Here is a 27,547-nt window from a genome sequence, read left to right on the forward strand (position 1 = left end):
ACATAAAAGTGAAGCCAAACATTCTTTAAGTTATGCTTATGGATAGGTTGTTGTGTTTTAAGAGCTGTAGGAGATCCCTAGATTCCTATTACGTTATCGATCATAATTTTGATATTATTTTTAAATGGTGTATGCCACAGAAATGACCAAATTTCCTCATCAATTGCTTGCTATAATGTACTCTCATTGGATTTTAAACCGTGTTTCTTCTATATCTTTGTCATCCACTGTTACTGTTTTTATTCTTCTCTGAAAGCTTTTACAATCAGCTGTAGTTCAAAATTGCTTCTTCAGGGGGATTTAGGAAAAAGACTGACAAGTACTCTAAAATACAGGTTTCTGATAACTTTAAGATCATACCATTGGAGTGGGTAGGAACTTTTAGAACTCTAATGAAGAAACTCATGTGTTCATGAAATTACCAATACAACATCAAGCAGAATAAGAATTAATTTTCTGGGGCCAGGCACGGTGACTCACACCTGTAATCCTAGCACTTTGGGAGGCCGAGGTGGGCAAATCGCCTGAGATCAGGAGTTTGAGACCAGCCTGGCCACCATGGTGAAACCCTGTCTCAACTACAAATACAAAAATCAGCCAGGTGTGGTGGCATGTGTCTGTAATCCCAGCTACTTGGGAGGCCGAGGCAGGACAATCGCTTGAACCCTGGAGGTGGAGGTTGCAGTGAGCCGAGATTGTGCCACTGCACTCCAGCCTGGGCAGCAGATTGAAACTGTCTAAAAAAAAAAAAAAAAAGAACTAATTACCTGGAACGGAACTAATAACGGATTATTACAGTTTTAATGAAACATTGTTGTTTCTTTTTTATGTTTTGTTTTCCAGATTTAAGCGAACTTTTTGTAAAGCTATACATAGTTTACAACAATTTGGTAAATTATACCTTTGTAAATAAAATATTTACGTTTTTTCTCCTGACCTGATCCCTCTAGAATTTGGAAACTAATATTGAGTATTCTTATTTTTTATGGCAATATAATTATTTGCATAAGTTCAATAAGAATCTGTTCTTCTTGCTACAGTGCACAATTGGAAACACTGGTTATACTGTCAAGGCTATGACTGGAACGTCATGTTTTCTGACATGAGCAGCCATCTTTAAAGAACTAGGGTTGACTTTCTGTAGCCAGTACATCCTTTAGTACCATCCTTTAGGTACATCAAGGCCTGGTACCTTGAATAAACAGTTCACATGGTTGCCTCACACATAAGAAAGGAATCTGACTTCCTGGTAGGCCCAAGATCATCAGAATATTTTGGGGACCTTGAGGAAAAAGTACTTCACCTATATATCTGCAGGTATTTCAGGCACAGTTTGAGGGTGAGTTTTTTGTTTGTTTGTTTGTTTTGTTTTTTGAGATGCAGTCTGGCTCTGTGGCCCAGGCTGGAGTGCAGTGGTGTGATCTCTGCTCACTGCAACCTCCACCTCCTGGGTTCCTGCCATTCTCCTGCCTCAGCCTTCCGAGTAGCTGGGACTACAGGTGCCGCCACCACACTCGGATAATTTTTTGTATTTTTAGTAGAGACGGGGTTTCACCATGTTAGCCAGGATGATCTCAATCTCCTGACCTCGTGATCCACCCACCTCGGCCTTCCGAAGTGCTGGGATTATAGGTGTGAGCCAACGCGCCCAGCCGATGGTGAGTTCTTAGCTTGGCTTCTCAGCCTTCAGAGGCTTTTAAAAGTCCAATCTGAGATTCCTTATTAAAAGTTCCAGCAAAACCGACTTAAAAGCACCTATTTAATTATCACTATTCTTGCTGCACTTATATAAATAAGCAGGCCAAGCTTAATGAAACAATTTTTCTTACAAATAAACTGTTCTTACTGTGATTATTTCTTTGTAGAAATGGGGGTGACCAAAGATAAATTTATGCTTCAGAAGAAAACCATAGTGCACCCATTATTAAATTCTAGCTCATTGTTTTTGAGCATCTGTAAACTGGATCCTGAATTCTTCTAGGTTTCTGCAATATCTGCCGCTGATTTCACAAGCTAACGTTTTCAAGTTTCCTCCCGCTCTTCTGACATGGAATTACTGCAATTAAAACTGCCCTTTCCTGAAGCCCTGAAAGCTGAAGCTGGATGACTTACTATAGAATTCAGATAAGTCACCTTAATAACTTATGTATAAACAACCTTCATGTCTGTTGGCATCACTCAGAAAGTTCACTGAAACACATGATGCAAACTGCAGGCCTGGACAACCTTTCAGATTGCCTTTGCCAGTCTCCACTGGCAATGTCAGTCACAACAGCTTAATTCCAACTGAAGATGCTTCAGACCCAGCATCTAGAAATCTCACCTGGCTGCCCTCAGACTCAGAAACTAGTTTATGGACTCCTTCAAACATTAATCTTTATTTTTTTTTGTTTCCCTAGAAATGTATTAATACCTATTTCCATGCACCACATAGAGGCCTAACTTTGATGGGAACTCACCTGCAACACCACCTCCTAAAATGAGGCCACAGCTTTTTCATTGGACTGACCTCTTCCCAGGTCCCTTACCAGTCAGCTACTAACTCCATTTTTCTCTCAGCACCCACCACCTCAGCTTTTAGTGTGTGAAACTTCTAGGGTAGTTTCAGACAAGGGGAATGAAGGAGTTTGGGAAATACCACCCCAAAATACGACGCTTTGGTATGCTGATTACTTTGAACTAAGGACATGAGGAAGGGTGGATGCAGGGAGAGGCTTTCTTGAGCTCCCCTTATCTGCCTAAAGATGAATCCTCTAAGAGGAACTCAGTTATCATAAATCTCCTCCCCCAAAATCTTGCCACCAGGGAAAATTAACTTGCACCAAAGGAGAGGAGGCTGGAGATTGACACCATGTCCAGAGATACTATAACCTATTCTTCTGAGGGCTGCTCAGAGGCAACCTTTATTACTTGAGAGACTTTTTTATCTGCTTAACAAGATAATCTTTATTCACCATACATTTCCTCCATTCATTCTTCCGTAATTTGTGTCACCCACCACCTTCCCCAGAAGCCCTCAGCCCCATTTCTTACTGTAGTTCAGGGTGCTACATAAGCTTCAATCATCTGACTCTTCTTCAGGTCTCATATTTTTAAGATTCCTGTGTGTCATATGTAATTAAATATGATTTTTCTCTTATTAATCTGCCTCATGTCAATTTAATTATTAGCCCAGCCAAAGAATCAAAAAGTGTGAATGCAAGCCCCTTTTCACTCCCCTACACCACCTTTGTCGAATATCCATTGAATGTAAATGTATTGGTTTTTTTCTGGCCTCTCTCTTCCGTTCCTTGGGTCTATGTGTCTGTTTTTATACCAGTACCATGCTCTTTTGATTGCTATAGCTTTGTGGTATGTTACAAAGTCAGATAGTATGATGCCTCCAGCTTCATTATTTTTATTCAAGATTTCTTTAGTTATTCACAATTCTTTCTGTTTCCACACACATTTTAGGATTTTTTTTTCTATTTCTGTGAAAAATATCATTTCAGTTTTGATAGAGATTGCGTTGAATCTGTAGATTGCTTTGGGTAATATGAACATCTTAACAATATTAATTATTCCAATCCATGAACATGGAATATCTTTCCATTTATTTGTGTATTCTTCAATTTCTCTCATCAGTGTATTGTCATTTCAGCATGCAGATCTTCTACCTCTGTGGTTAGATTTATTTTCAAGTTTTTTTGAGATGAAGTTTTGCTTTTGTCACCAGGCTGGAATGCAGTGGCACAATCTCAGCTCACTGCAACCTCCACCTCCCAGGTTCAAATGATTCTCCTGCCTCAGCCTCCTGAGTAGCTGGAATTACAGGCACCTGCCACCACGCCCGGCTAATTTTTGTATTTTTAGTAGAGATGGGTTTTGCCGTGTTGGCCAGGCTGTTCTCAAACTCGTGACCTCAAGTGATTTGCCCCCCTTGGCCTCCCAAAGTGCTGAGATTACAGGTGTGAGCCACCACGCCCAGCCTATTTTCAAGTATTTTGTTCCTTTTGATGCTATTGTAAATGAGACTGTTCTCTTATTTTTATTTTGGACTGTTTATTGTTACTGTATAGAAACACAACTGATTTTTGGATGATTTTATATCTTGCAACTTTGCTCTGTGTGTGTGTGTGTGTGTGTGTGTGCACGCGATCTTTAGGAGTTTGTACATGTAAGATCATGTCACTGGCAAACAGAGATGGTTTTATTTTTTCGTTTATAATTCTCTTGCCTAATTGTCTGGCTGGGACTTCCAGTATGTTGAATAGAAGTGTTTAGATCGAGCATTCTTGTATTATTACTGCTCTTAGAGGAAAAGCTTTCAGCTTTCCACCGCCGGGCGTGAAGTCAGCTGTGGGCTTTTCAAATATAGCCTTTATTATGTTGAGGTAGTTTCCTCTTTCACTATTGACCTTTTAGTCAAACCTCTTTGTATGTTTTTGTTGTTGTTTAGCACTGACTCTGAGGATTACAATATGCATGCTTATTACAGTCTAGTTAGAATTAATATTCAATTACTTTACATTTTACTCTTGACATCTGACTTTTTTTTTTGAAATTTCATAAATTTCAAAAAACTTCACAATAGCTTAATTCCATTTGTACCTTCTACCCCTTTCGTTTAGGCTGTTGTTTCTATATCTTTTAATTTTCATAAGTCATCTCTCTCAGCATAGTGGTTATTCTTTTAACTTTAAGAAGTTATTTTAAGGATATTTATAAAAGAAAACATAGTCTTTTATATTTACTCACATATTGATCATTTATGAATTTTTTTCCCTCCCTACGTATATTAATTTTCATCTGGTATTATTTCCTTTCAACCTAAAGGACATTCTTTAGTATTTTTTGTAGTGCAAGCCTATTGGTAACTAATTCTCTCATCTTTTGTTTATCTAAAAATGTCCTTATGTCGTCTTAAATTTTAAAGACTAGTTTTCCAGATATAAGAGGGAGGGTTGATATGGACCAACAAAAGATCAGCAGGACTGTAAAAGCTGGGGTAAATTAATAGGACCAACCAGGGTGGATGTCGGCTGACATGGGCTGACTTGGGATCTCATCCTCAAATTGCATTGATTCTACAGCTAGAAACGACCTCGAAGCCTTTGTCACTTTTCAGAGGTGAAAACTGAAGCCCAGAAAGGCAATTTCCTCAGAATCACACAATTGCATCATACCAGGATCTTGCCTCTGGAATCACAATTTTTGTTTGTTTGTTTGTTTTGCTTTGTTTTATTTTTCTAAGACTCTTTCCCTTCCATCTCACCTGTCTCTCCATGAAGGCGAGGCACCAGGGTGCTGACTCATCTGGACAGCACAATCCTGAGAGCTCATGCATGTCCCTTGAGAGATGTGCAGCAGCTTTAGGACAAAGGTTGTTTCAACTTCTGGAGTAAATTTTTCATATTTTGCATTATCTAAATGAAACCCCTGTGGGCAATGACTTTACAGTAATGCCAACCCTTGAAAACAAGTTGTAATAAGCACTTATAAGCATTAGGTGCCAATAACCACCCCCGAGTGAAGACATCCAGATCACAGACACATAGGTTTTGGATCACAAGACTTTGGGCACTTAATATTAACCACCTGTATGACATATGGCCTTTACCTATTGCTTTTTAGCTTTCATTTCCAGCCTTTTCTAGGTTAGATGGTTCAAGACCTGGAGTCTGGCTTTGAGCAACCCTAGGATTTACTTGGTTTGAATTATATCCCATATGTCTCTGTCTTCATATATTGGTATGTATGTTAAAGATTCATATTGGCAATCATTTATTGATCCAAAGCTTTAGAGACATTGTCTAAACATGGTCATAAAACAATATGATCATAAACATTATCATAAAACAATGATGCCCCCACCCCAGATACATCACAACAATCTTTTTGGAGCCTTGGGAGCCTCTGGTGACCTGTGGACACGCTAATCTGAAACAAGTTACTTCTGAGTTGACACCCACAATAGCTCAATGAGGCACTCAGGGAGCCATATTTTGGGTGTACCTTTGTTAGTAGTGGAGAAAAGTGGAAGTCCCTTTTATATTCATCTTTAACATTTGGAATGCTTAACCTCTCCCAAAGTGAACTGAGAAGCCATCCCAAAGTAAACCACCTGGACTTACACTGTTACCTCCAGCCTCATAGTCCAGACAATCCCTGAGCCTTTCAGGAACTCACAGAGCACAGCTATCTGGGCCTCTTACCTCTGTGGGCCCTCACCAGGGGAAGAAGTTCTCCTTCTAGCACACGTGATGCTCAGTGTCCAGGATGCCTATCAACCCATCAGCACACACCTGCCTTTTCCCCTCCCCTCCCCTCCCCTCCCTTCACCTCCCCTTCCCTCTCCTTCCCTTCCATCTCCTCTCCTTCNAATCACAATTTTGTTTGTTTGTTTGTTTTGCTTTGTTTTATTTTCTAAGACTCTTTCCCTTCCATCTCACCTGTCTCTCCATGAAGGCGAGGCACCAGGGTGCTGACTCATCTGGACAGCACAATCCTGAGAGCTCATGCATGTCCCTTGAGAGACGTGCAGCAGCTTTAGGACAAAGGTTGTTTCAACTTCTGGAGTAAATTTTCATATTTTGCATTATCTAAATGAAACCCCTGTGGGCAATGACTTTACAGTAATGCCAACCCTTGAAAACAAGTTGTAATAAGCACTTATAAGCATTAGGTGCCAATAACCACCCCGAGTGAAGACATCCAGATCACAGACACATAGGTTTTGGATCACAAGACTTTGGGCACTTAATATTAACCACCTGTATGACATATGGCCTTTACCTATTGCTTTTAGCTTTCATTTCCAGCCTTTTCTAGGTTAGATGGTTCAAGACCTGGAGTCTGGCTTTGAGCAACCCTAGGATTTACTTGGTTTGAATTATATCCCATATGTCTCTGTCTTCATATATTGGTATGTATGTTAAAGATTCATATTGGCAATCATTTATTGATCCAAAGCTTTAGAGACATTGTCTAAACATGGTCATAAAACAATATGATCATAAACATTATCATAAAACAATGATGCCCCACCCCAGATACATCACAACAATCTTTTGGAGCCTTGGGAGCCTCTGGTGACCTGTGGACACGCTAATCTGAAACAAGTTACTTCTGAGTTGACACCCACAATAGCTCAATGAGGCACTCAGGGAGCCATATTTTGGGTGTACCTTTGTTAGTAGTGGAGAAAAGTGGAAGTCCCTTTTATATTCATCTTTAACATTTGGAATGCTTAACCTCTCCCAAAGTGAACTGAGAAGCCATCCCAAAGTAAACCACCTGGACTTACACTGTTACCTCCAGCCTCATAGTCCAGACAATCCCTGAGCCTTTCAGGAACTCACAGAGCACAGCTATCTGGGCCTCTTACCTCTGTGGGCCCTCACCAGGGGAAGAAGTTCTCCTTCTAGCACACGTGATGCTCAGTGTCCAGGATGCCTATCAACCCATCAGCACACACCTGCCTTTTCCCCTCCCCTCCCCTCCCCTCCCTTCACCTCCCCTTCCCTCTCCTTCCCTTCCATCTCCTCTCCTTCCCTTCCTGTCCCATCTCTTCACTTCCCTTCTCATCTCTTTCTTTCTCCTCCCTTCCCTTCCCTCCCTTTCCCTTCTTCCCATCTCTTTTCTTCCCTTTTTCACTTTTCTTCCCTTCTTCCCTTCTCTCCTTCTCTTCCCTCCCCTCCCCTCCCCTTCCCTCCCCTACTCTCCCCTTCCCTCCCCTTTTCTTCCCTTCCCTTCTTCGCTTTTCTTCCCCTTCCTTCCTTCCTTCCCTTCTTCCCTTCCCTTCTTCCTTCCTTTCCCTTCCCTTCCTTCCTTCCTTCTTCCCTTCCCTTTTCCCTTCCACTCTCCTTTCTTCCTCACTTCCTTTCCCTTCCCTTCCTTTTTCCTTCCCTTCTTCCCTTCCCTTCTTCCCTTCCCTTCCTTCTTCCCTTCCCTCCCTTCTTCCCTTCCTTCCCTTCTTCCTTCCTTCCCCTTCTTCGCTCCCCTTCCCTCCTTCCCTCCCCTTCTTCCTTCCCTTCTTCGCTTTTTCCCTCTTCCCTTCCTTCTTCCTCTCCCTCTTCCCTTCTTCCCTTCCCTTCCCTTCTTCCCTTCCCTTCCCTTCTTCCCTTTTTTTCCTTTCTTCTCTTCCTTTCCGTTCCCTTTCCTTCTTCCCTTTTCTTCCCTTCCCTTTCTTTCTCTTTCTCCCTTCCTCAATTTCTTTCTCTTCCTTCCTTCCTTCCTTCCTTCCTTCCTTCCTTCCTTTCTTCCTTTCTTTCTTTCTTTCTCTCTTTCTCTCTTTCTCTCTTTTCTTTCTTTCTTTTTCTTTCTCTCTCTTTCCTTTCTTTCCCCTTCCTCCTCCTCCTCCTCCTCCTTCTTCTTCTTCCTCCTCCTTCCTTCCTTCCTTCCTTCTCTCTTTCTTTCTTCTCTCTTTTTTTCTGTTTATAGCAACAATAATACCACACAACTCAAGGAAGAAAGAGTAACATTGTTTTCAAAGTAACAACCATTTAGAATAAACTCCCCTTTTCCTTATTTTTTATAAGAAAAAAAATTAAATTTAATTATAAAAAGCATTAACTCTTATTGGAAAAAAGAATTCTGTTCCTTGGCCAAGTCCTTTGAGATGGGAGTGGTCATTTGGCCAATGTGTTTCTCTTTTGCAGCATAATTTAAAAAGTGACATGGTGATCCCATGTATGGGCTTGACTCAAATACAACAGAAAAAGAGAAGGAGAACAGACACTAGCGGAGGGCAGAGGTGGAAGAGGGCTTTGGGCTTGATTGAGAGTGGCTGGTATGGCTGGTGTCTGTCTTCTTTCCCTGGAAAGTTTGCCCAGAGCCTGCAAGTTTCCTTTAGAGCCAAGTGATGTTATAATGCGAATAACATCTAACATCTAAGCACTTGCTATGGGCCATGCATGTTTTATGTCTTTTTTTTTTTTTTTTTTTTTTCTGAGGCCAGGCCTATGTTGCCCTGCCTGGATACAGTGATACAATCACAGCTTACTGCAGATTTGAACACCTGTGCTCACACAGTCCTCCCACCTCAGCCTCCTGCGTAGCTGGGACCAGGCACATGCCACCATGCCCAGCTAATTTTGAAATTTTTTATAGAGGTGGGGTCTTGCTATGTTGCCCGGGCTGGTCTCAACCTCCTGGCCTCAAGCAATCCTTCCACCTTGGTCTCCCAAAGTGGGCCACTGCACTCAGCTATGTTTTATAAGCCTTCACATGAATTGTGTCGTTCAAATTTATGTAGCATGACAGAGCCACTCTAGGGAACCTCCGGACTCTGGGTACTTTGTGCTAACTCTGTCTGCTGCCCAGCTCACATCTGCCTCCCTGTCACTTATCTCCTTCTATTTTCTGCTCTGCCTAGTCCTCCCTGTCCCAAAACCTGCATGGTAATTTCTAGCTCTGCTTTTCCATCTCAAGCTCTCAATCTCCAGCTCTCTATTTCATTTCCATCCTATTGGGGCAATGCTGCTTCAGACCATTCTGCCAGTAATGATTTCCCATTGTCCAACTCTGGAAGCTTCTCCTTGGCTCTCGGGCTCTTCTATGAACCACTTCCTTTTATGGGCACCAGCAGCTAAATCATATTTGAAAAATAAAGTAATAACACTGCATGTAAAAACGTAAGTGGCAAGACATAGACAAATAATTGTTTTTAAGTGCTGTGACTACAGAGATACAGCTGGAAAGTTTACAAATGGGTCCACCGAAGCGTATTGTTTCCTGTTTATGCGCTGAGTTCAGAGGTTTGCGTTACTAACTTCTAAGTGAAAAAGAGTTTAAATGAGGCCATGATGTGGGATAACATCAAATTAAAATCTTGCCCTTTTCTTTGGTTCCTCCCTTTGGTTAGCTCAACTGCAAAGTTAGTGTTGACTTTGTCATCTTCTAAAATTCCACCTCTGTGGGTGCTTGTATTTCTGGAACATTCACCAAAAATAATAAGGTTGAACTCTCTTCCCTGGTGTTAATTCTGGGTTGTTTGGAACCCGGCTTATCTGAAGGAGTCGGTCTCTGGACTTTCTAGTAAAGGGTGAGCATAGATGTGTGGAAAAGGGGGTGCTGTTCCTTTAAATTCTGAAAGTGAACTTGATTCAGGAAGGCCAGCGGCTCAAGGTCCAGCCCCTGGAAGAGAGAATAGCTACAGATTCTCCATCCTCAGTCTTTGCAAGGAGACAGCTGTGCCAGCTGGGCTCTGGCAGGCTCCTGGCAGCATGGCAATGAAGCTTGGGACCCTCCTGCTGGCCCTTGTCCTGGGCCTGGCCCAGCCGGCCTCTGCCCGCCGGAAGCTGCTGGTGTTTCTGCTGGATGGTTTTCGCTCAGACTACATCAGTGATGAGGCACTGGAGTCATTGCCTGGTTTCAAAGAGATTGTGAGCAGGGGAGTAAAAGTGGATTATTTGACTCCAGACTTCCCTAGTCTCTCGTATCCCAATTACTATACCCTAATGACTGGTGAGTACCGTGTCCTCTTCTGGGCAGGGAGGGGAGGGCTGGAGTCCAGCAGGGGACAGTGAGCTCCTGGCATCGGAGTCTTATTTAAATGCTCTGTATTCTCTAGTCCTTTGGGACATCAAAGGTAGATAAGAAATCTGTGTCCCTGGCTGAGAAGACTTTTGTTTTCACGGTGGTGTTGTTTCCCAAAAGTTATCCCAAGGACCTGTTCTGGATTCTCAGTGTGGAGGACAGAGAACTACAGCAGTAGATGATATTCGACGATATTGAAAGTGGTTGTTTATTTTAGAAAGAGAAGTTCTAATGAGCCTCGTATTTTCTAAGTTCAAGTTTGCACAATCAACAGGTGTCCGTGCATGCGTCCCAAGCTCCTTCTGTCCCTTTGCTCTGCGGTCATGCCATCCCGGCGTCCTGTGGGCTTGTTTCTCAGTGTGTTCGACTGTGAAAGTACCTGTGGGGTCCTCAGAGGGGAGTCGTGCTCCTGGACTTCTTGGGGAAGGGGGATTTTTAGGTCTTATCCTTCTCTGTTACCTAGCAATGCCACCTTCCCCTTCTTCTGCCTTTTTTGGCCAGGTAAAATGATACAGAGAAGAAAAAGCTTGTGTAGTTCAGGTTCCCCGTTTGTGATTTGCAGCGTCTGCGAAAGACCAACCAACAAAAACTCAACAAAACAAATCCAACCTCTGCTAACCCAGACTGCCTGGGCTTGGGACAGCTGATTTTCCTAAGGATGGCCTTCATCTGGAATTGCCAGGACTCCAAACGCGACTGCATGAACCTGAGCCTCTACCCGTGCAGTTATAGAATGTGTGGCCTTCTCTTTGCTCACAGAGTTGGATTCCCAGTTTCTGGTTTGTTTTTCAGCTATAACCTTTGTAAAGGCAGTGAGAGGCTCTCAGAAAGAATTTAGCAAACTATCCAGGGAGGCCGTTAAGAATGCACTGTTATTGCTGGTTATGCGGGACTCAGCCATGTGCTCTGAGCACAGAGAGAACTCTACTAATTATGTTAACAGAAAGAGAATGAGATCTCTGATATCTCATGGATCTCCACAGAACACTAAAGCCGAAGGGGTCTAAAACACACATTTGTATCTCTAACTTTGTGCATAGACAGTATATACATGTGTATGTAAAAATGCCATAAACTGATGCCCCAAATTGAAGGGAAGAGATACTTTGGAGAAATAAAAATGAGGGCATGAGAGAGAGAAAAAAATTCAGACTGCACACAAGCAAGGAAGTTATGTATTTGTTTTTTATTTCCCACAGCAGACAAAAAAACAGTCTGTAAGATAAACAGAATGAACAAAAGTCTCTGGCCCTCCCCTGGCATGCGTCTCCCCTTGCAGGGAAGCGGTTTGCAGGCTGCCGGGTCACACATAGATGTCATTGTGTGCACGGCCGACTCCAGCTCTGCACAGCGGCTTCACACACACAGCCCACCCCCACTCCAGCTGTCTTTCAGAGCCTTGCTGGGGGACCCAATTCATAAACTGCCATGCCACGTGCAGCTTCTGCAATCTCAGTGGAAAACGAACAAGATCCATTTTAGAAAGGACTCAAGTAAGTACCAGGACCATTGCAGACTCCACAGAGACACTAAGCCAGTGACATGGTCTTTTGTTTGTCAGACTCACACTCCTGATATTGGCACAAGGAATAATTTGCACATAGCCTCCGTCATGCTGAGACACGCCTTCTTTTCAAGCTGTGTGTGTTTTCACTTGTGTCGTCCTGAGAGAAGAGCCCCTTCCATTATGGGCGCACAGGTCCCGTGAGTGCCTGACAAAGATCTCACCCTGGCTTTGAAACTGAGGCTGGCCCGAGGAATATGTGTTAGTCTCTGTATTTGCAGATGGCCAAATGTATTCACTGATGTGCAAGTCTGCTTGGTCTATATGTTTCTTAGAAGCTGCCCCACACAAGAGAGGTATCTAGCAAGGCTCATGTTTATATACAAATGTCTTGTACCTACTGGCAGACTTGCAGACTTGAAGCAGGATTTGCAGGCTGGGAAATGCCGGGCCACGAAGCTGGTATCATCACCTCCACTGTCTTGGAACTGACTCAGGGTTAAATTTAGACTATTTTCCCCAATATCCATACTTATTTTTCCACCTGATGCTGAAAACCTCCTCTTTTATTCATATAAGGAAGGATATAGCCATTGGGAATTGTACCCAAACATATGGTTTGAGTATTTGAGCGTTTTATGAACCAACAAAATCGCTATGTTAGATCTTTTTGGAACCAAAAGATATGCTGTTTTAGGGTTCCTCAGCATTCATAAGAGACGCTAAGCTCTCACTTCATTACCCAAATTATTGCTCAGAAGACAGAAAGCCCCTGGTGTTCTTTCCTCTGCATAACGAGGAGTGATGAGTTGTTGGAAAGAATGCTGACCTTCGAGCTGGGAGAACTTGCTTGGAGACTTCAGGCAAAATAAAATGAGATGAACTGCCAGCCCTGCATCAGGCTGGGATTTCAGATGCTGCTGGATGCAGGCATAGAACTAGGCAATGCATGGGGAATTTTATTTTATTTTATTTCACTTTAAATTCTGGGATACAGGTGCAGAACGTGCAGGTTTGTTACACAGGCATAAATGTGCCATGGTGGTTTGCTGCACCTGTCAAGTCGTCATCTAGGTTCTAAGCCCTGCATGCATTAGGTATTTGTCTTAATGCTCTCCCTTCCTGTGCCCCTGATCCTCCAACAGGCCCTAGTGTGTGATGGTCCCCTCCCTGTGTCCGTGTGTTCTCATTGTTTGACTCCCACTTAAGAGTGAGAACCTGCGGTGTTTGATTTTCTGTCCCTGTGTTAGTTTGCTGAGAATGATGGCTTCTAGCTTCATCCATGTCCCTGCAAAGGACATGAACACGTCCTTTTTTATGGTTGCATAGTATTCCATGGTGTATATGTGCCACGTTTTCTTTATCCATTCTATTATTGATGGGCATTTGGGTTGGTCCCAAGTCTTTGCTATTTGCACAGGGAATTTTAAAGTTAGGGCTGGCCCCTCCTAGGATGCCTTCGTGTGGAAATTATGCAAATGGCTGAAACTCTTGAGAGGGAGAATTTCACAGTGGATGAGGATGGGGAATCAACAGGCCTATTTGTGAGCAACCTTGAAACCATCTAGCCCAGTTGCTGCCATGAAACCACCATGGCTGATTATTTATTTGCCTCAAAACATGTTTACATCAGGACAAACGCAACCAAAATGCCAATCATGATCATGAAGATGAATCAAGCAATTGATTGCTGGGAACACGGAATCTTAAAACTGGCCTTTCACCAGGGAGATTACATTCAAGTGGGGGAGGAAGAACACTCGCGAATGGGCGCCTGCTAATATTCTAAAGTGTGTAGCAAGGTGTTGTGAGCCCAAATGTGTCCTCACCCTCCTGTCTCCCAGTTCAAGTTGGGGTTCCAACCCCCAGTACCTCAGAATGTAACTGCATTTGGAGATAAGGTCTTAAAAGGTGACCAAGTTAAAATAAGGCCACTAAAGTGGGGCCCTATTCCAATATGACGGTATAGGAAGGCGAAGAGACACAGGCACGTGCACGTGCAGAGAAAAGGCCATGTGAGGACACACCAAGGCGGCCCTCACAGGCAGTGGAGAGGGGCCCAGGAGACACCAACCCGCTAACACCTCGTTCATGAACTGTGAACAAACAAATTGCTGTTGTTGGAGCCACTCCATCTGTGGTACTTTATAATGGCAGCCAAGAGAATGAATACACAAAGAATAGGGAGTGGGGTCCCAGCGTGCTGCAGAGGACCAGGGAGAGGAGGCGTTCCTTCCAGTTGCAGTAGCGTGAAAAAGGCATTTTAAAGAGGAGAGAGCTGAGCTGGAAGAAACAGCCACTGGCATGGTGTGTGTCTTTACATCTTACTGTAGGCATAAGCTCCCTTTCTGAAGAGTGGTGTGTGGATCACCTTCATTCTAGTGAAAACACAACCACAGTTTCAATGCCCTTGGAATGCTTTCTGTTTGAGTCTATCTTACCCGGGATCTTTTCGCAAAGTTATTCTCTCTTTGGGGTAAATTCACGTTTGACTGAAGTGGAGTTTAACAGAAAGTCAAGGAAAGAAAGCAGTGATTTGTTCAATCCAGGTCATGGGTAAGAGGGAAATCTGTTTTGAGGCAGCGTAACTTAGCATCATTTTGTTAAGACTCATGGTAACATTTGTTTGCAATTCTCAAACACTTCTGGTTAAGCAGTTGGAGAAAGTGGCCCAGAAACGTTCTGAGTAGCGGGGAAGCCAGTCTAGAACTTCGTCTTGACTGCCAGTAACCCACCCAGAGATCAACAGATGCTGAAATAAGTTTGTCCCACAGTATATTACTAGTATTTCAACATTTAGACACTAGGAAATAAAGTGCAGGGAAATTTAGCGTTTTGTTTCAGGCACCAAAGAATGTCATGGCAGAGCTGAGATGGGAGAGTAGGCATCAGAGACCCCGTTCTCACACAGCAACTGGCCGGGGCCTAGGCCTGCATCTTGGAGTGGCCAGGTTGTTTTGTTGTTTTGTTTTGTTTTGTTTTGTTGTTGAGACGTAGTCTCACTCTGTCACCCAGGCTGGAGTGCAGTGGCATGATCTCGGGTCACTGCAACCTCCGCTTCCCTGGTTCAAGTGATTCTCCTGCCTCAGCCTCCTGAGTAGCTGGGATTACAGGTGCCCGACACCATGACTGGCTAATTTTTTTATTTTTATTTTTAGTAGAGATGGGGTTTTCACCACGTTGGCCAAGCTGGTCTCAAACTCCTGACCTCAGGTGATCCACCTGCTTCAGCCTCCCAAAGTGCTGAGACTACAGGTGTGAGCCATTGCATCCAGTGAGTGTTAATATTTTATCAGTAGAATGTAGAAAGTAAATGTTACCCAATAGACTTGCTGTGAGAACAGAATGAGCAAATATACATGTAAACTCACCTTTAGTAACAGCATACATATTACCCCCTTTATCAGTAAGGTGAGGCTGAGTTATGTTGTTGCAACAAGTAATTCCACACCATGTCTGAGTCTTAGAATAGCTAACGTTTATTCCTCAATCATGTGTGTGGCCTTGAGGAATGACCTCCACCCCATTTCCTCTTCATTCTGGGACCCAGGCTGAAAACAGCAACTTCTAAATGAGACATGCTGCTCTCATGGCAGAGGTAAAAGAGAAAACAGAACATTGTCATCGTGGGTAGTTCGGGCAAAGGAGGAGAAGTGAGCGTGTTCAGGTCAGAAGGAGGGGTGCTGAGTCCATTCACCATCTGGGTGTGGGTTGGGGGTTACAGAGAATTGAGTGTGTAAAAAACATGTGCAACTGATGAAAGTCTATGAAAGCCCCACCAAAGGAGAGTCCAACAGGCTCCTCCTTCCCTCCTTTTCCACTCCAGACATCACCGCATCTGCTCTTTGTGATGGACTGTAAGTGAGGGGGAGAGTTGAATTTGAAGAGCATCCATGAGGCAGAACTTGCTGACTGGCTGACAAGTGAATATGAAAGAAGAGCCCAAACCGATGCCACAGTTATAAGATCTTCTGAAGTCTGAGTAAAGGGGCTCCTATTAGCACAGATGGGAAAGTTCGAAGGGTTGTTTATCTCAGTGAGATTTATTTGGAAAAGTAACTTTTCACCAAATTATATTTCAAGTGGAGTAAGATATTCACTTGACATTATCCCTTTAGGGGATCAGAGACAATGTCTTAAAGGAGAGTTCAAGAAGCATGCAGAATACCACCGAGGCAAAGGAGAGAAATTGATCCTGTGGGTCCTAGTGGACCCCAGGAAATGGACTTCCTATCTCACTGCTTGCTACCCAGCTGGTGCAGAATATTTCTCACAGATACACAGTTAAAATCTGCCTTCCCACCTGAATTAACTTTTGTCAACATTTTGTCATATACTTCCCAGAGACACCTAACAACATTTTTCCACTTAAAACTACACTCTCTGCAATGAGCCTCGATTAAGCTGCCTAAAGATGCAGGCATGGCAGGCAAGGTGTCCAGCAATAGAAGCTAGAAGTGGGTAAGAGCACTAATAACCAGCCATGCCCCGAGGGAAAAAAAATGCATTCTAAGAATTTACTAAAATAATGTCTCCCAGCACATCATTATTTAAGCTCCTATCAACAAAACTCTCTGCACTGAAGTATCACTTTTCAAAAAATATGTTTCTTTCGGCTTCCGTGGTGATGAGAGGGTGTTCTGATTATACGGCATTCAGCTGCTGGAAACTCACTCCATGAAGAAGGGAGTGGTTAGAGTAGTGGGCAAAGCTGTAAAATGTGGTGAAAGCTTTTGATTGTAATAACAGCAAAGGCGTTTCCAGAAGGCTTGTCCACGTGGAGCCACTGCGGTCTACACGCCATGGCGATCTCACAACCCCCACCCCTGCCTCCCTCACCCCAACGTTGATTGATAGGATCATGTGCCTCCTGTCAGGGCTTTCGGGGTGGCTTGACCCCTGCGGCTCCAGTTCCTGCTCAGCTTGGGTGCTGTGCCAAAAGTGGGTTAAAGGGCATTTCAAATTAATTCGGAGGGAGCCTGACTCAGCAGGTTAACATTCGTTTCAGAGACACCTTCAGCAACACCTGCTCGAGTTTCAGAGCCCCTCAGAGCTCCACAATAGGCCCATTGTGTCCGCACAATAACCAGGCAGAGACCTGGGGCAGGGCTAGGGGTCCTGGGAGCCCACGTGCAGCGTTTGGCTCTTGTTGGATACTCTGAACCAACTGCCATCATCAGCCCTTTCGATAGCAAGGAGAGAAGATCGAGAAGGCAGATCATGGGAGGATGTGTGGGCCACCTTATTTAGACAAAGGGCTGTCGGGGCTGACAGCAATGGAACTTTGGTCCAGGATACTGAAGATGCTTTAGTTCTTGATGAAGGAACTCCCCCAGGCACCTTCAGGAGCACGTGGATGGGAGAATGTGTGTAAATGTCTGCAGCAGAACACCCCGGGCTGAGTGCTAGAAGTGGGCTCCAGGTGTGCCGGGAGGCCAAGTCCCCCGGGTGTCACCTTTGGTGGTGAGTAGTCTCGTCCACTCAACCTGGGTTGCCCTGCCGACTATCTGCACGGGGCAGGCTGGGAAGCAATGTGGTCCACAGGGCAGGGAAAGGGGGCAGAGGAGCCAGCTTCTCCTGACTGCCACAGTCCGCAAGGACTTGGATACATTACATCATCTTCCTAGTCCTGCATTCTTGCTGTTCAGCGTGAGAAGTCCGGACAGATGGAGTGCACAATTGATGTTAATTAGGTCCTGGCCACCTAGATGTGCTGACCCCAACCGAAGCCAGGAAGGTTCACAGTGACTTGACAGCCAACTACACATGCTTGAATCCACCTTTTGTTGAGAGGCCTCCATGCACCACGGATCATGTAATTAACCAACACACAAGCAGTAATAACAGTGTGGTAAGGAACCGCAGTGATGGCTCGGGAGACCAGCACACCTACAACTGAGCCGAGTGGGTCCGGATGTCCTCGGGACACTGGTCAACCAGAGCCTCACTGCTTCTGGCACCAGATGCCAGACTTGGAGAAGGAGAAGGCTTCAGAGCTCTCATGGGCAGAGGCTCTAAAGGTGTCTTGAACGAGGCCAAGTCTTGGCTGCTTTTGTTGTCCTCCCAGATGAGTCTGCTCTCATCATCTAAGCCACCTTTCACTTTCTATCGGTCTGTTTCAGGGTTGGGGTGGCACTGGGCAGCAGCAGGTGTCATCACTTCAGTCCATTGCGTATGTGGATATCACTTTGAGGAGGGAGACAGCTTCACAGTGGGCTTACTGATACTTGGCATGAGTGACTCCATTTTGAGACATTAGGAGCACAAATTATTATATCAGGGATGTGTGCTGGGAATGTTCTAGGTGCTGAAAATACCATAGAGAGGTTCTGAGAGCCCACTGAGTGGGAGCAGGTGGAAAGGGGGACTGGAGGGGGTTCCCAGTGAAATGCTGTGTCCCTTGCCCTGTTTTATGATCACAATAGCTCCAATTTGACCTGTTTTCTACATATGAAGAAAGTGGTCTATAGTTAATCCCACTGGACACTAATGGCCCCTAACAAGGACTGGCCTGAGGGAAGGGTGGACGGTAGCAGACAGAAGTCCTGTATCTGTGGATGTCATGGTGGAGACACCCACGGAGTTTGCCTAAGTGGCCCCCAAGCCTTGGGCTCTCCTTCCAGGTTCTGCACACAAACCATCACAGTCACCCAGGTCCTGCACATGAACCATCGCAGTCGCCCAGGTTCTGCACACGAACCATCGCAGTCGCCCATCAGCTCTGCAGCATGTCCAGCTTTCCCTGAAAGATCCTCTGTGTGTCTAAGAATTTGACTTCCACAGGTGGACTTGAGAAAACATTCTGCTTTAAAGGTTGAAAGCAGCCACTGTACAGAAATATAAATGTTTGGGAGAAAACCTCAAATATTGTATTCTTCAGCCACTCACTAGCAGACCATGGGCCTAGCCTGGAACCTGCTCTCCAGCCCTCTTCAGCCTCTGCCTGGCAGCCCAGATTCCTGACAACAGCCCCCTGGCCTATGAAATATCCCATCACAGAGTCCACCAAAGAGGAAAGACGGGTGACTTTGAGGCTGGAGCACGTCAAGGCACAGGGGAGCCTGAGAGAAGACGCCTCAGCTCCAGCAGCCCCTGGAAAATGCTGCCATGTCACTTAGCCTGAAGTTTTCCAAGCAGCGTGATGTGTGTGTTAAGTGCCAGTCATGTTAAAACCATTCATGCATGTTCCCTTGGTGTCTGGTCACATATGCTCTGTGGCATGGAGGCAGCCTCTCTCCTTCTCTGTTCAGCCAGACTCTTCCCAGAGCCCCTAGAAGGAGACACTGCCGTTCAGGTCATCAGGGCCCCAGCACAGGGTACCTGCCAGTTGGAGGGAAAACATACCTTTGAAGATGCCTAAGAAACCAGGAATCATGGTACCTATCTGGATGGCAACTGGACAGATGAGAGACCAAGATGGGACAGAGACATCTTGTTGCCTGTTTTTGAACAATGTGGATTACTTACCTATTCGCAATACTAAATGAAAAATTTCTATCAGATCCAATGAGACTTGCTCAACTCTAGTAGAACAAGCAGACATTTTGTTCAACATTGATTGAACCCCTACTTGTGATTTAGGAAAATACATTCACATTCAAAGAGTTTTTAAAAACATGTTCTTCAACCTAGTGGATCTAAAGCAATGTTTTGTGGTTTGGTTTGGTTTTCTCAGTCTGCACCACAGATTTGCAAACAGTGACCAGCCAGGGCTCAGGACACCCCAGCTCAAGGTTTTTGTCACTATCCTTCTCTCAACGCCACCACCTCTAGGAGCTGCCACTGCCCCTCTGAGAGGCAGGACTAAAGGCCATCTATGAGACCTCCCCTAGTGTGCAGCCTCGGAAGGGCTCCCATTTCACAGGTGGGTCCCTGCAGGCAAGACCTGTCCGTGCAGTGATCCCCGCCACTGTTGGTCTACAGTCCCTTGGGGGCAGTGGAGTGTGGACCGTCTCCACATCGGGGCCCAGTGCTTGCTCAGAGGAGACATTGGTTCATGTTTGTGGGACTGCACTGGCTCAGAGCCAGGGACTGGGCTTTTCCCAACTCTGTGGCAGAAGCCGTGGGTTGCCCATCTTCTACAAGGCTCTGGAGTTTTGCTGCCAAGCCCTGTGTGTTGGCTGAGGTTGTATTATTTTCTAACAAACTACCCAATGCATCATATGCCTGTTTTGATCTCACTGGATTCTGGATTCTTCTGGCCAAGTTCCACGGGCCTCTTAGTCCCCTCCCCTCATCTTCAAACTGGATGCCTCTCTTGCCCTTTAGGCTGACAGCAGCACCACTGCCATGTTCATCCTGTTGTCCTGGACTTCCCAGCACCCAGAGCTATCCCTGGTGTTCACTGGTCTCTGTGGGAGGATCTAATTCCAGGTTCCAGTTACTCCCAGTCTGGCCCATTCCCCTGCAGCTTAGCTGGCTGGCTTGGTCCCAAACCATGACATCCCTCCCTGCACATTTCTATGAATGACTTTCATAGTCCGTTTTAACATGCGTTTGTCTGTGTAAGACATAACACTAAAACTATATGAATTACCTTGGGAATATGTAACAAAATCCACTACACCCCAATCCAAATTTCCCCCAAAGGCATTCAGAATTACAAAATGCCAAAAGCAGAGAATGACTTAGAGATGCTAGCGCATTTGTCTTATTGTGCAGGACACAGAGGCCAAAGATTCAGAACCGGCAACCAGATAAAGGGAGAAGAACCACACCAAATGCAGGTTTCTGAGCCGGGGCCAGCATCTGACATCCCTTAGATGATCAGGGATGGAAGCCCAGGTGTTTGTTCCCTTCCAGCCCCTCTTCCCATGTGCCCAAGTTGCCCTCTTTGCCTGAGCTCTCCACCTGACGCTGAGTACTCTACTCTTTCCATTCTGAACTTCCCTGGTTGTTTTTGCTTCTTTCTTCACCCTCATTAACATCTCCCAGGATGTACAATCTAAGATTGAGATGAGATTCAAAGCAGTGAGTGTGTGTGTGTGTGTGTGGTGCATGTGTAGATTTCATCAACAATTTGGCCCAGGAGGAGGTGGAGCCACCTGGAAGACTGTGGCTGGTTTCAGGACACAACTTGGCCATCCTTTCTATTTTCTGGTGCCATGAATAGTAACTGAAGACTGTCTGCTATTCCTTAAACCTTTTACATAATCCCATCAAGCTCTGATGGAACAGATAAGAAAAGCACACTCCAAGGAATTCACTCTCAGCCTGTGTCAACATGTATTAGAACGTCCAGCTAAAAGCTAAAGGAATCTAATAAAAACAAAGCAACTTTACCCAATCCCCACCCACCTGTTTGCCTGTTCTTTTGAACTGACTGGCCAGCTTTGGGGGAGTCTTGAAAGTTGACCTCATGAGATTCCCTCAGGGGACATCAGACTGATCCCTAACCTTCAAACCAGGGGACCGTCAGGATTCTTGCAGCCAGTTGTGAGACGCCTGTTGGGATGGAATTTAAACCATGATCTCTTCACTTCTCCCTTTTCACCTCCCAGTTTTTGTTGGAGGCCTCTCTGGGAACTCTCAGTCCTTCTCTTCTTTGTTGATACTATCTATCTTTCTTTTTTTTTTAAATTTTAAAAATTATTTTATTAACTAAGTCTAGGGTACATGTGCATAAGGCAGGTTTGTACATATGTATACTTGTGCCATGTTGGTGTGCTGCACCCATTCAACTCGTCAGCACCCATCACTCGTCATTTACATCAGGTATAACTCCAATGCCATCCCTCCCCCCTTCCCCCTTCCCATGATAGCCCCCGTGTTTGATGTTCCCTTTCCCGAGTCCGAGTGATCTCATTGTTCCAGTTCCCACCTATGAGTGAGAACATGTGGTGTTTGTTTTCTTTTCTGCGATTAGTTTGCTGAGAATGATGTTTCCAGCTGGCATCCATGTTCCTACAAAGGACACAAAACTCATCCTTTTTTAGGCTGCATAGTATTTCCATTGTGTGTTATATGTGCCACATTTTCTTAATCCAGTCTGTCACTGATGGACATTTGGGTTGATTCCTTTGCTATTGTGAATAGTGCCGCAATAAACATACGTGTGCATGTGTCTTTATAGCAGCATGATTTATAATCCTTTGGGTATATACCCAGTAGTGGGATGGCTGGGTCACATGGTACTTCTAGTTCTAGATCCTTGAGGAATCGCCATACTGTTTTCCATAATGGTTGAACTAGTTTACAATCCCACCAACAGTGTAAAAGTGTTCCTATTTCTCCACATCCTCTCCAGCACCTGTTGTTTCCTGACTTTTTAATGATTGCCATTCTAACTGGTGTGAGATGATACTATCTATTCTTTCTGTAAGAGCTTCACTTCCATCTTCCCACACACCTACAGCCCAAGCTGAGGTTTTCCTCCACCTGTCTTTCTCTTTCAAGCCAAAATAAGATGCCCTCCTTCCAAAAGGCTTTGACGTGTAGGTAGCAACATTTCAGAGGTGGATGGTGCCTTGAGATCTTGTTATTTTCATCCACTTGCTAACTCCTTTTCTACTTACTGTCTGAACCACAGATTTTGGTAATTACGCCAACATATAGTATTGACATACATAGTCATACAGTGCCTTCATACATGAATATTATCCATTCAAGGATACCCTGAATATCTACTTTGTAAGAGTTCTAAAGATGCCAGGATGTGGCCTCTGTCCTGAACAAACTTGAATTAAGCTGAAGCAATTAAATATGTGTCAAAATGAATATAATCATTGGACAGGATAGAACAGGCACTGGGGAAGCACAGCTGATTTCTGAGAGTGTATGTGAAGAGGGAAGGTTCGCTGAGGTGACAGTTATTTGAGCAAAGCCTGAAGGATCTGGACAGCTCGAAACCTGGAGGAAGGGCCTTGTGGGTGAACAGCATGGCACAAGCCAAGGGGCAGAGATGGGGTGACAAGGAGTGTTTGAAGACGAGAGCTGGGCTTTGAGATGATGACTCTGACATCTCTGAGCAGGGCAGGTTTCAGGCCAAGGGAGGCCATTCAAGTCTACGTTGAAAATGATGGAGCCTGGGGGTCGCGTCCCCAGTGCCAGAATGAACCTCAGGTCAAGAAGTTGATCGGCTCTGTGGGGAGGGACCTGCAGGAGCAGCTGGGCATGGAGGATTAGAGAGAAAGGAGTCTTGGGTCAGATGAGAGTCTGAGCTAGCCTTAGGGGAAGATTAATAAATTACTCTGTGTGTATAGTGAATTGCAGTTCACAGACTCGGGTGTGTAAGAAATACTGCATTTCTCAGTTTTTCTTAAAAAACCTAAATCTATCCATGATCCTTGAACACATTCGTCAGAAAACCAAATACCACATGTTGTCACTTATAAATGGGAGCTGAATGATGAGAACACATGGACACATAGAGGGAAACAACACACACTGGGGCCTATCGGACGGTGGAGGGTGGGAGGAGGGAGAGGATCGGGAAAAATAACTAGTGGGTACTAGACTTAATATCAGGGCGATGAAATAATCTGTACAACAAACCCTCGTGACACAAGTTGGCTTAGGTAACAAATCTGCGCTTGTACCCTTGAACTTAAAATAAGTTACGAAAATCAACATATGAAAATAAATAAAAAATTAGAAATTAGAAATTTTTCGAAATGGTTCAAATGGTACATTTTTGTGTTATGTATAGTTTACCATGATAAAAAAAATCTGACTCTAACTTGCAAGCCACTGGGCTTGTCGGCATTTCAGGTTTGAACTGCTGGGTAGGTGGGGGGCGTCTTTTTCCTGCTGAGGTCTAGGAAAGGCCCTTAGGTCATACGCAGTCCCACGGAGTTGGGTCAGCAGCCCTGGTCATTGGTCCACACTAGGCCCCACCAAATGCCCATGTGCCAGCTCCAGAGACCAGGCTCTGCGGCGTTGGGCAGGACACCCTTGTGCCGTGATGCCAGCCTTCCCCACTGTATCTCACAGACATCAGTCCTCCTCTGTGGGTTCTGCCACCAAGCAGGGCATTGTCTCCCACACTCCCCAGACAGGCTGGCTCCTTCTTTTTCCTCCCTGGTCTGGGAAGAAGACGTCTCACCAGGGCCACCGTCACGGGCGTGGCCTGTGCAGTTCCACAGGGCTCTGTGCTTATTAAGACCTGTGCTTGGCTTGGCTTAATGCACTGTTGTCACTGTTTTGAAATTCTTAATAATTTGTGGATGAAGGATCTCACATACTCATTCTTCACTAAGCCCTACAAGTTATGTAGCCGTTCTTGCCTTCTTGTCTTCCTGTCTCCTCTGAAACGCATGTGACCTTTTTCCCTTCCTGCCAGAAACATCGTCACGATGTGCTCAAATGCACGCAGGAGAGGTGCGCCCAGCAGTCATCTTGGCTGTTTGTTGCTCCAGAAACACAGGACGGTGAGGGGGAACACACAGGGAGAAAACATGCTAATTAATGTGCAGTGAAACATCTCAGTGGAGCATCTAAATGAATCGTTTATGTCCTTGCACTGTGACGTCTGCAAGACGTTCAGGTGGTGACTTCTTAGCAGCCATGAAGGCCTGGAGATACTGACTGAGGAGTGGGAAATCATCTGAGTAGATGAGGGAAGATGACGGTAAGAAAGAGGAACCTCGGGGACCATGCTCACATTCAGTGGGCACAGTGTGGAGGAAGAGGTATCAAAGGAGACAAAGGAAGAGGCAAAGAGCTATCAGAGACCGTGGCAACAAAGGCCAAAAATAACCTTAGGATCCCAGCAGGGCCAAAGCAATCAAGGAAAGACAAAGCTTCTAATAGAAGAAAGGCAGTATTATCAAACTGAACAATTAAAGAAAACAAGAAATGAGAACGTCCTTAGGTTAGGGGATTTGTACTTAGCAGCAGAGTTTGCGGACCCCTAGGCAGCTGGAAAGGAGGAAAAATGCTTTGTAGGTAAATTCTGCATTTGGAGCTTTGGTGGTTTGTATTTGCCTGTGTAGCTGGGAATCTGGAGGATGTAACCTAATTTCCATATGCTAATTAGGTCCCATATATGGATCTATAGTGGTGATCTCAATTGATCTTTTAAAATGATTACTAATAGCTTTATTGAGGTATAATTTTCATGTTACCAAATCCAGCCATTTTAAAAGTACAACTCAGTTTTTTTAAGGATATTTACAGAGATGTGCAACCATTGCCACAGTACACTTTTATTTAGAATATTTTTATCACCCCAAAAGGAAACTTCATGCCCTACAGTTGCTTCCCATCCTCACCTGCCCCTCTAAGTAACCTCCAACTCTGCCTTTATAGATTTGCCTTTTCTAGACATTTCATACACATGGAATCATACAATATGTGTTCCGTTGGGTCTGGCTTCTTTCATTCACTAACTCTAATGATTCTGAGGTTCATTCATGTTGTATTAGTATGTTTCTCCTTTTTATTGCCAACTACTGAACTGTGTGGATAGGCCACATTTTGTTCTTCCTTCATTAATGGATGAACATTTGGGTTGTTTCCACTTCGTGGCTATTGTGAATAATACTTCCGTGAACATTTGTGCACAAGCCTTTGTGTGAATATATGTCGTCATTTCTCCTGGATAGATACAAAAGAGTGAACCTGCTGTATCATAGGATAATTCTGTGTTTAACATTTTGAGAAATTGCCAAACTGTTTTTCAAAATGGCTGCACCGTTTTACATTTTCACCAGCAGTGTGTGAAGTTCTGACATCCCCACAACCTCACCAACACTTGTCATCGTCTTTTTAAAATTAGAGCCACGCTGATAAAGGAGCTATTATTGTCTCTTTTATCCAAGCCGTTCCAGTGGGTATGAAGTGGCGTTTCATGGTCGTTTTATTTGCATTTCCCTAAAAACTAATGATGTTGAGCATCTTTTCTTTTCATGTGCTTGTGGGCTATGTGATAATTTATTTGGAGAAATGTTTATACAAATCCTTTGGCTCATTTTAAAATTAGATTGTCATTTTATTTTTAGTTGTAGGAGTTCTTTCTATATTCTAGATATAAATTCCTTATGGGATATATGATTGGCATATATTTTTCTTCCAGGCTGTGGGTTGTCTTTTCACTTTCCTGATGGGATGTCTTGGTGTATAAAAGCATTTAGTGTTGATGAAGTCCTATTTATCAACTTTTCCTTTTATGACTTGTACTTTTTGTGTCATAACTATGAAATAATCCCCTAACCCAACATCATGATAATTTACTCCTACACTTTCTTATAAGACAAATAAAGTTTCTAGCTCTTACATTTGGGTTTGTGATCCCTTTTGAATTACTGTTTATACGCAGTGTGAGATAGTTGTCCCAGCACTATTTGTTAAAAAGGCTAGTCCTTTTCCATTGACTTATTTCTGACACCATTGTCAAAAATCAATTGACCATAAATATTAGAGATTATTCTTGGGCTTTCAATTTTATTCCAATAATCTCTTGATCTTTAGGTGTATCCTTATGGTGAGATCAGACTATCACGATTGCCACAGCTTAGTAGAAAATTTTGAAATCAGTATGTGTAAATCCTTTAATTTCGTTCTTTTAAAGATTGTTTTGGCTATTCCAAGTCACCTGTACTTTCATATTAAATTTGGGAAGAGCATGCCAACTTTTGCAAAAGCCAGTTGGAATTTGGATAAGGATTGTGTTGTATCTGTAGTCCAACTTAGGTAGTATTGCCATCTTAACAATATTAAGTCTTCTGATCCATGAACATGGGATATCTTTCCATTTATTTTGGTTGTTGCAGTTTCCTTCAGCAATGCTTTGTAGTTTTCAGTGTACATTTGGTACTTCTTTTGCTAAGCACTGCTAAATGTTTTATTCTTTTTGATGTTATTGTGAATGGAATTATGTTCAGAATTTTATTTTTGCAGTATATAAACTGGAATTATCTTCCTACTTTACTGAATTTGTTTATTAGTTAAAAGTTTTTTGTGTATTCCTGAGGATTTTCTGCATACAAGAATATACAAGATCGTATTTTCTGCAAAGGCAGTAACTTCTTGCTTTCTAATTTTGATGCGTTCAATTGATCTTTATAGTCACTTTAGGAGTTATGTACAGGCATTTTACAGATGAGAGAACTTTCATCTAGAGAAGTTAAGCGCCTTGCCTGAGGTCAGTTAGCCAGGAAGTGAGTGGATCTGGACCAGAACAGAGGGCTTCTGCTTCCCCCTCCATCACTCTGCGTTTTCAACACACTGCCTCCAGTTGGCAGAGTCAGGATCTGAGAAGACAAAGGATGGCCTATCTCTGTAGCATTCCTATTGTCTTCCTTTATTACAAGCAGCCAGATTCAGTCAAGCAGGGAGCAGAACGTACATTTCCCAAATGTCTACCGTGTTTTGTACTATGCTCAGTGCTAGGCACATTCAAACACTGTTCCAATTAATCCTTAGAAAACCCTGTGAAGTAGTCACAATTGTTCGCATTTTACAAATGAGGAAACCAAGGCTCTGAGATATTAAATTACTTGTTCAAGATCACAGAGCCCATAAATGGAAGAACTATGAGTACAAAATCCTGTGCTCCCCACAACATCATGCTGCCTCTTCCTTCCT

General features: G+C 44.0%; 1 protein-coding gene across 2 annotated transcripts in view; it reads left to right on the forward strand.

Moving 5' to 3' along the window:
* The first annotated feature begins 10,069 nt into the window (after positions 1–10,069).
* ENPP6 (ectonucleotide pyrophosphatase/phosphodiesterase 6) overlaps positions 10,070–27,547 on the forward strand; it is a 130,990-nt gene continuing 113,512 nt past the window's right edge. For both annotated transcript variants that reach the window (XM_017854361.1, XM_017854360.1), the window contains exon 1: positions 10,070–10,446. In XM_017854361.1, coding sequence (XP_017709850.1) covers positions 10,206–10,446 — 241 coding nt within the window. In that variant the 5' untranslated portion in view covers positions 10,070–10,205. The remainder of the gene's footprint in view (positions 10,447–27,547) is intronic.

The sequence above is a fragment of the Rhinopithecus bieti genome, unplaced genomic scaffold, assembly GCF_001698545.2.
Source record: "Rhinopithecus bieti isolate Rb0 unplaced genomic scaffold, ASM169854v2 scaffold_38004, whole genome shotgun sequence".
Taxonomy (NCBI): Eukaryota; Metazoa; Chordata; class Mammalia; order Primates; family Cercopithecidae; genus Rhinopithecus; species Rhinopithecus bieti.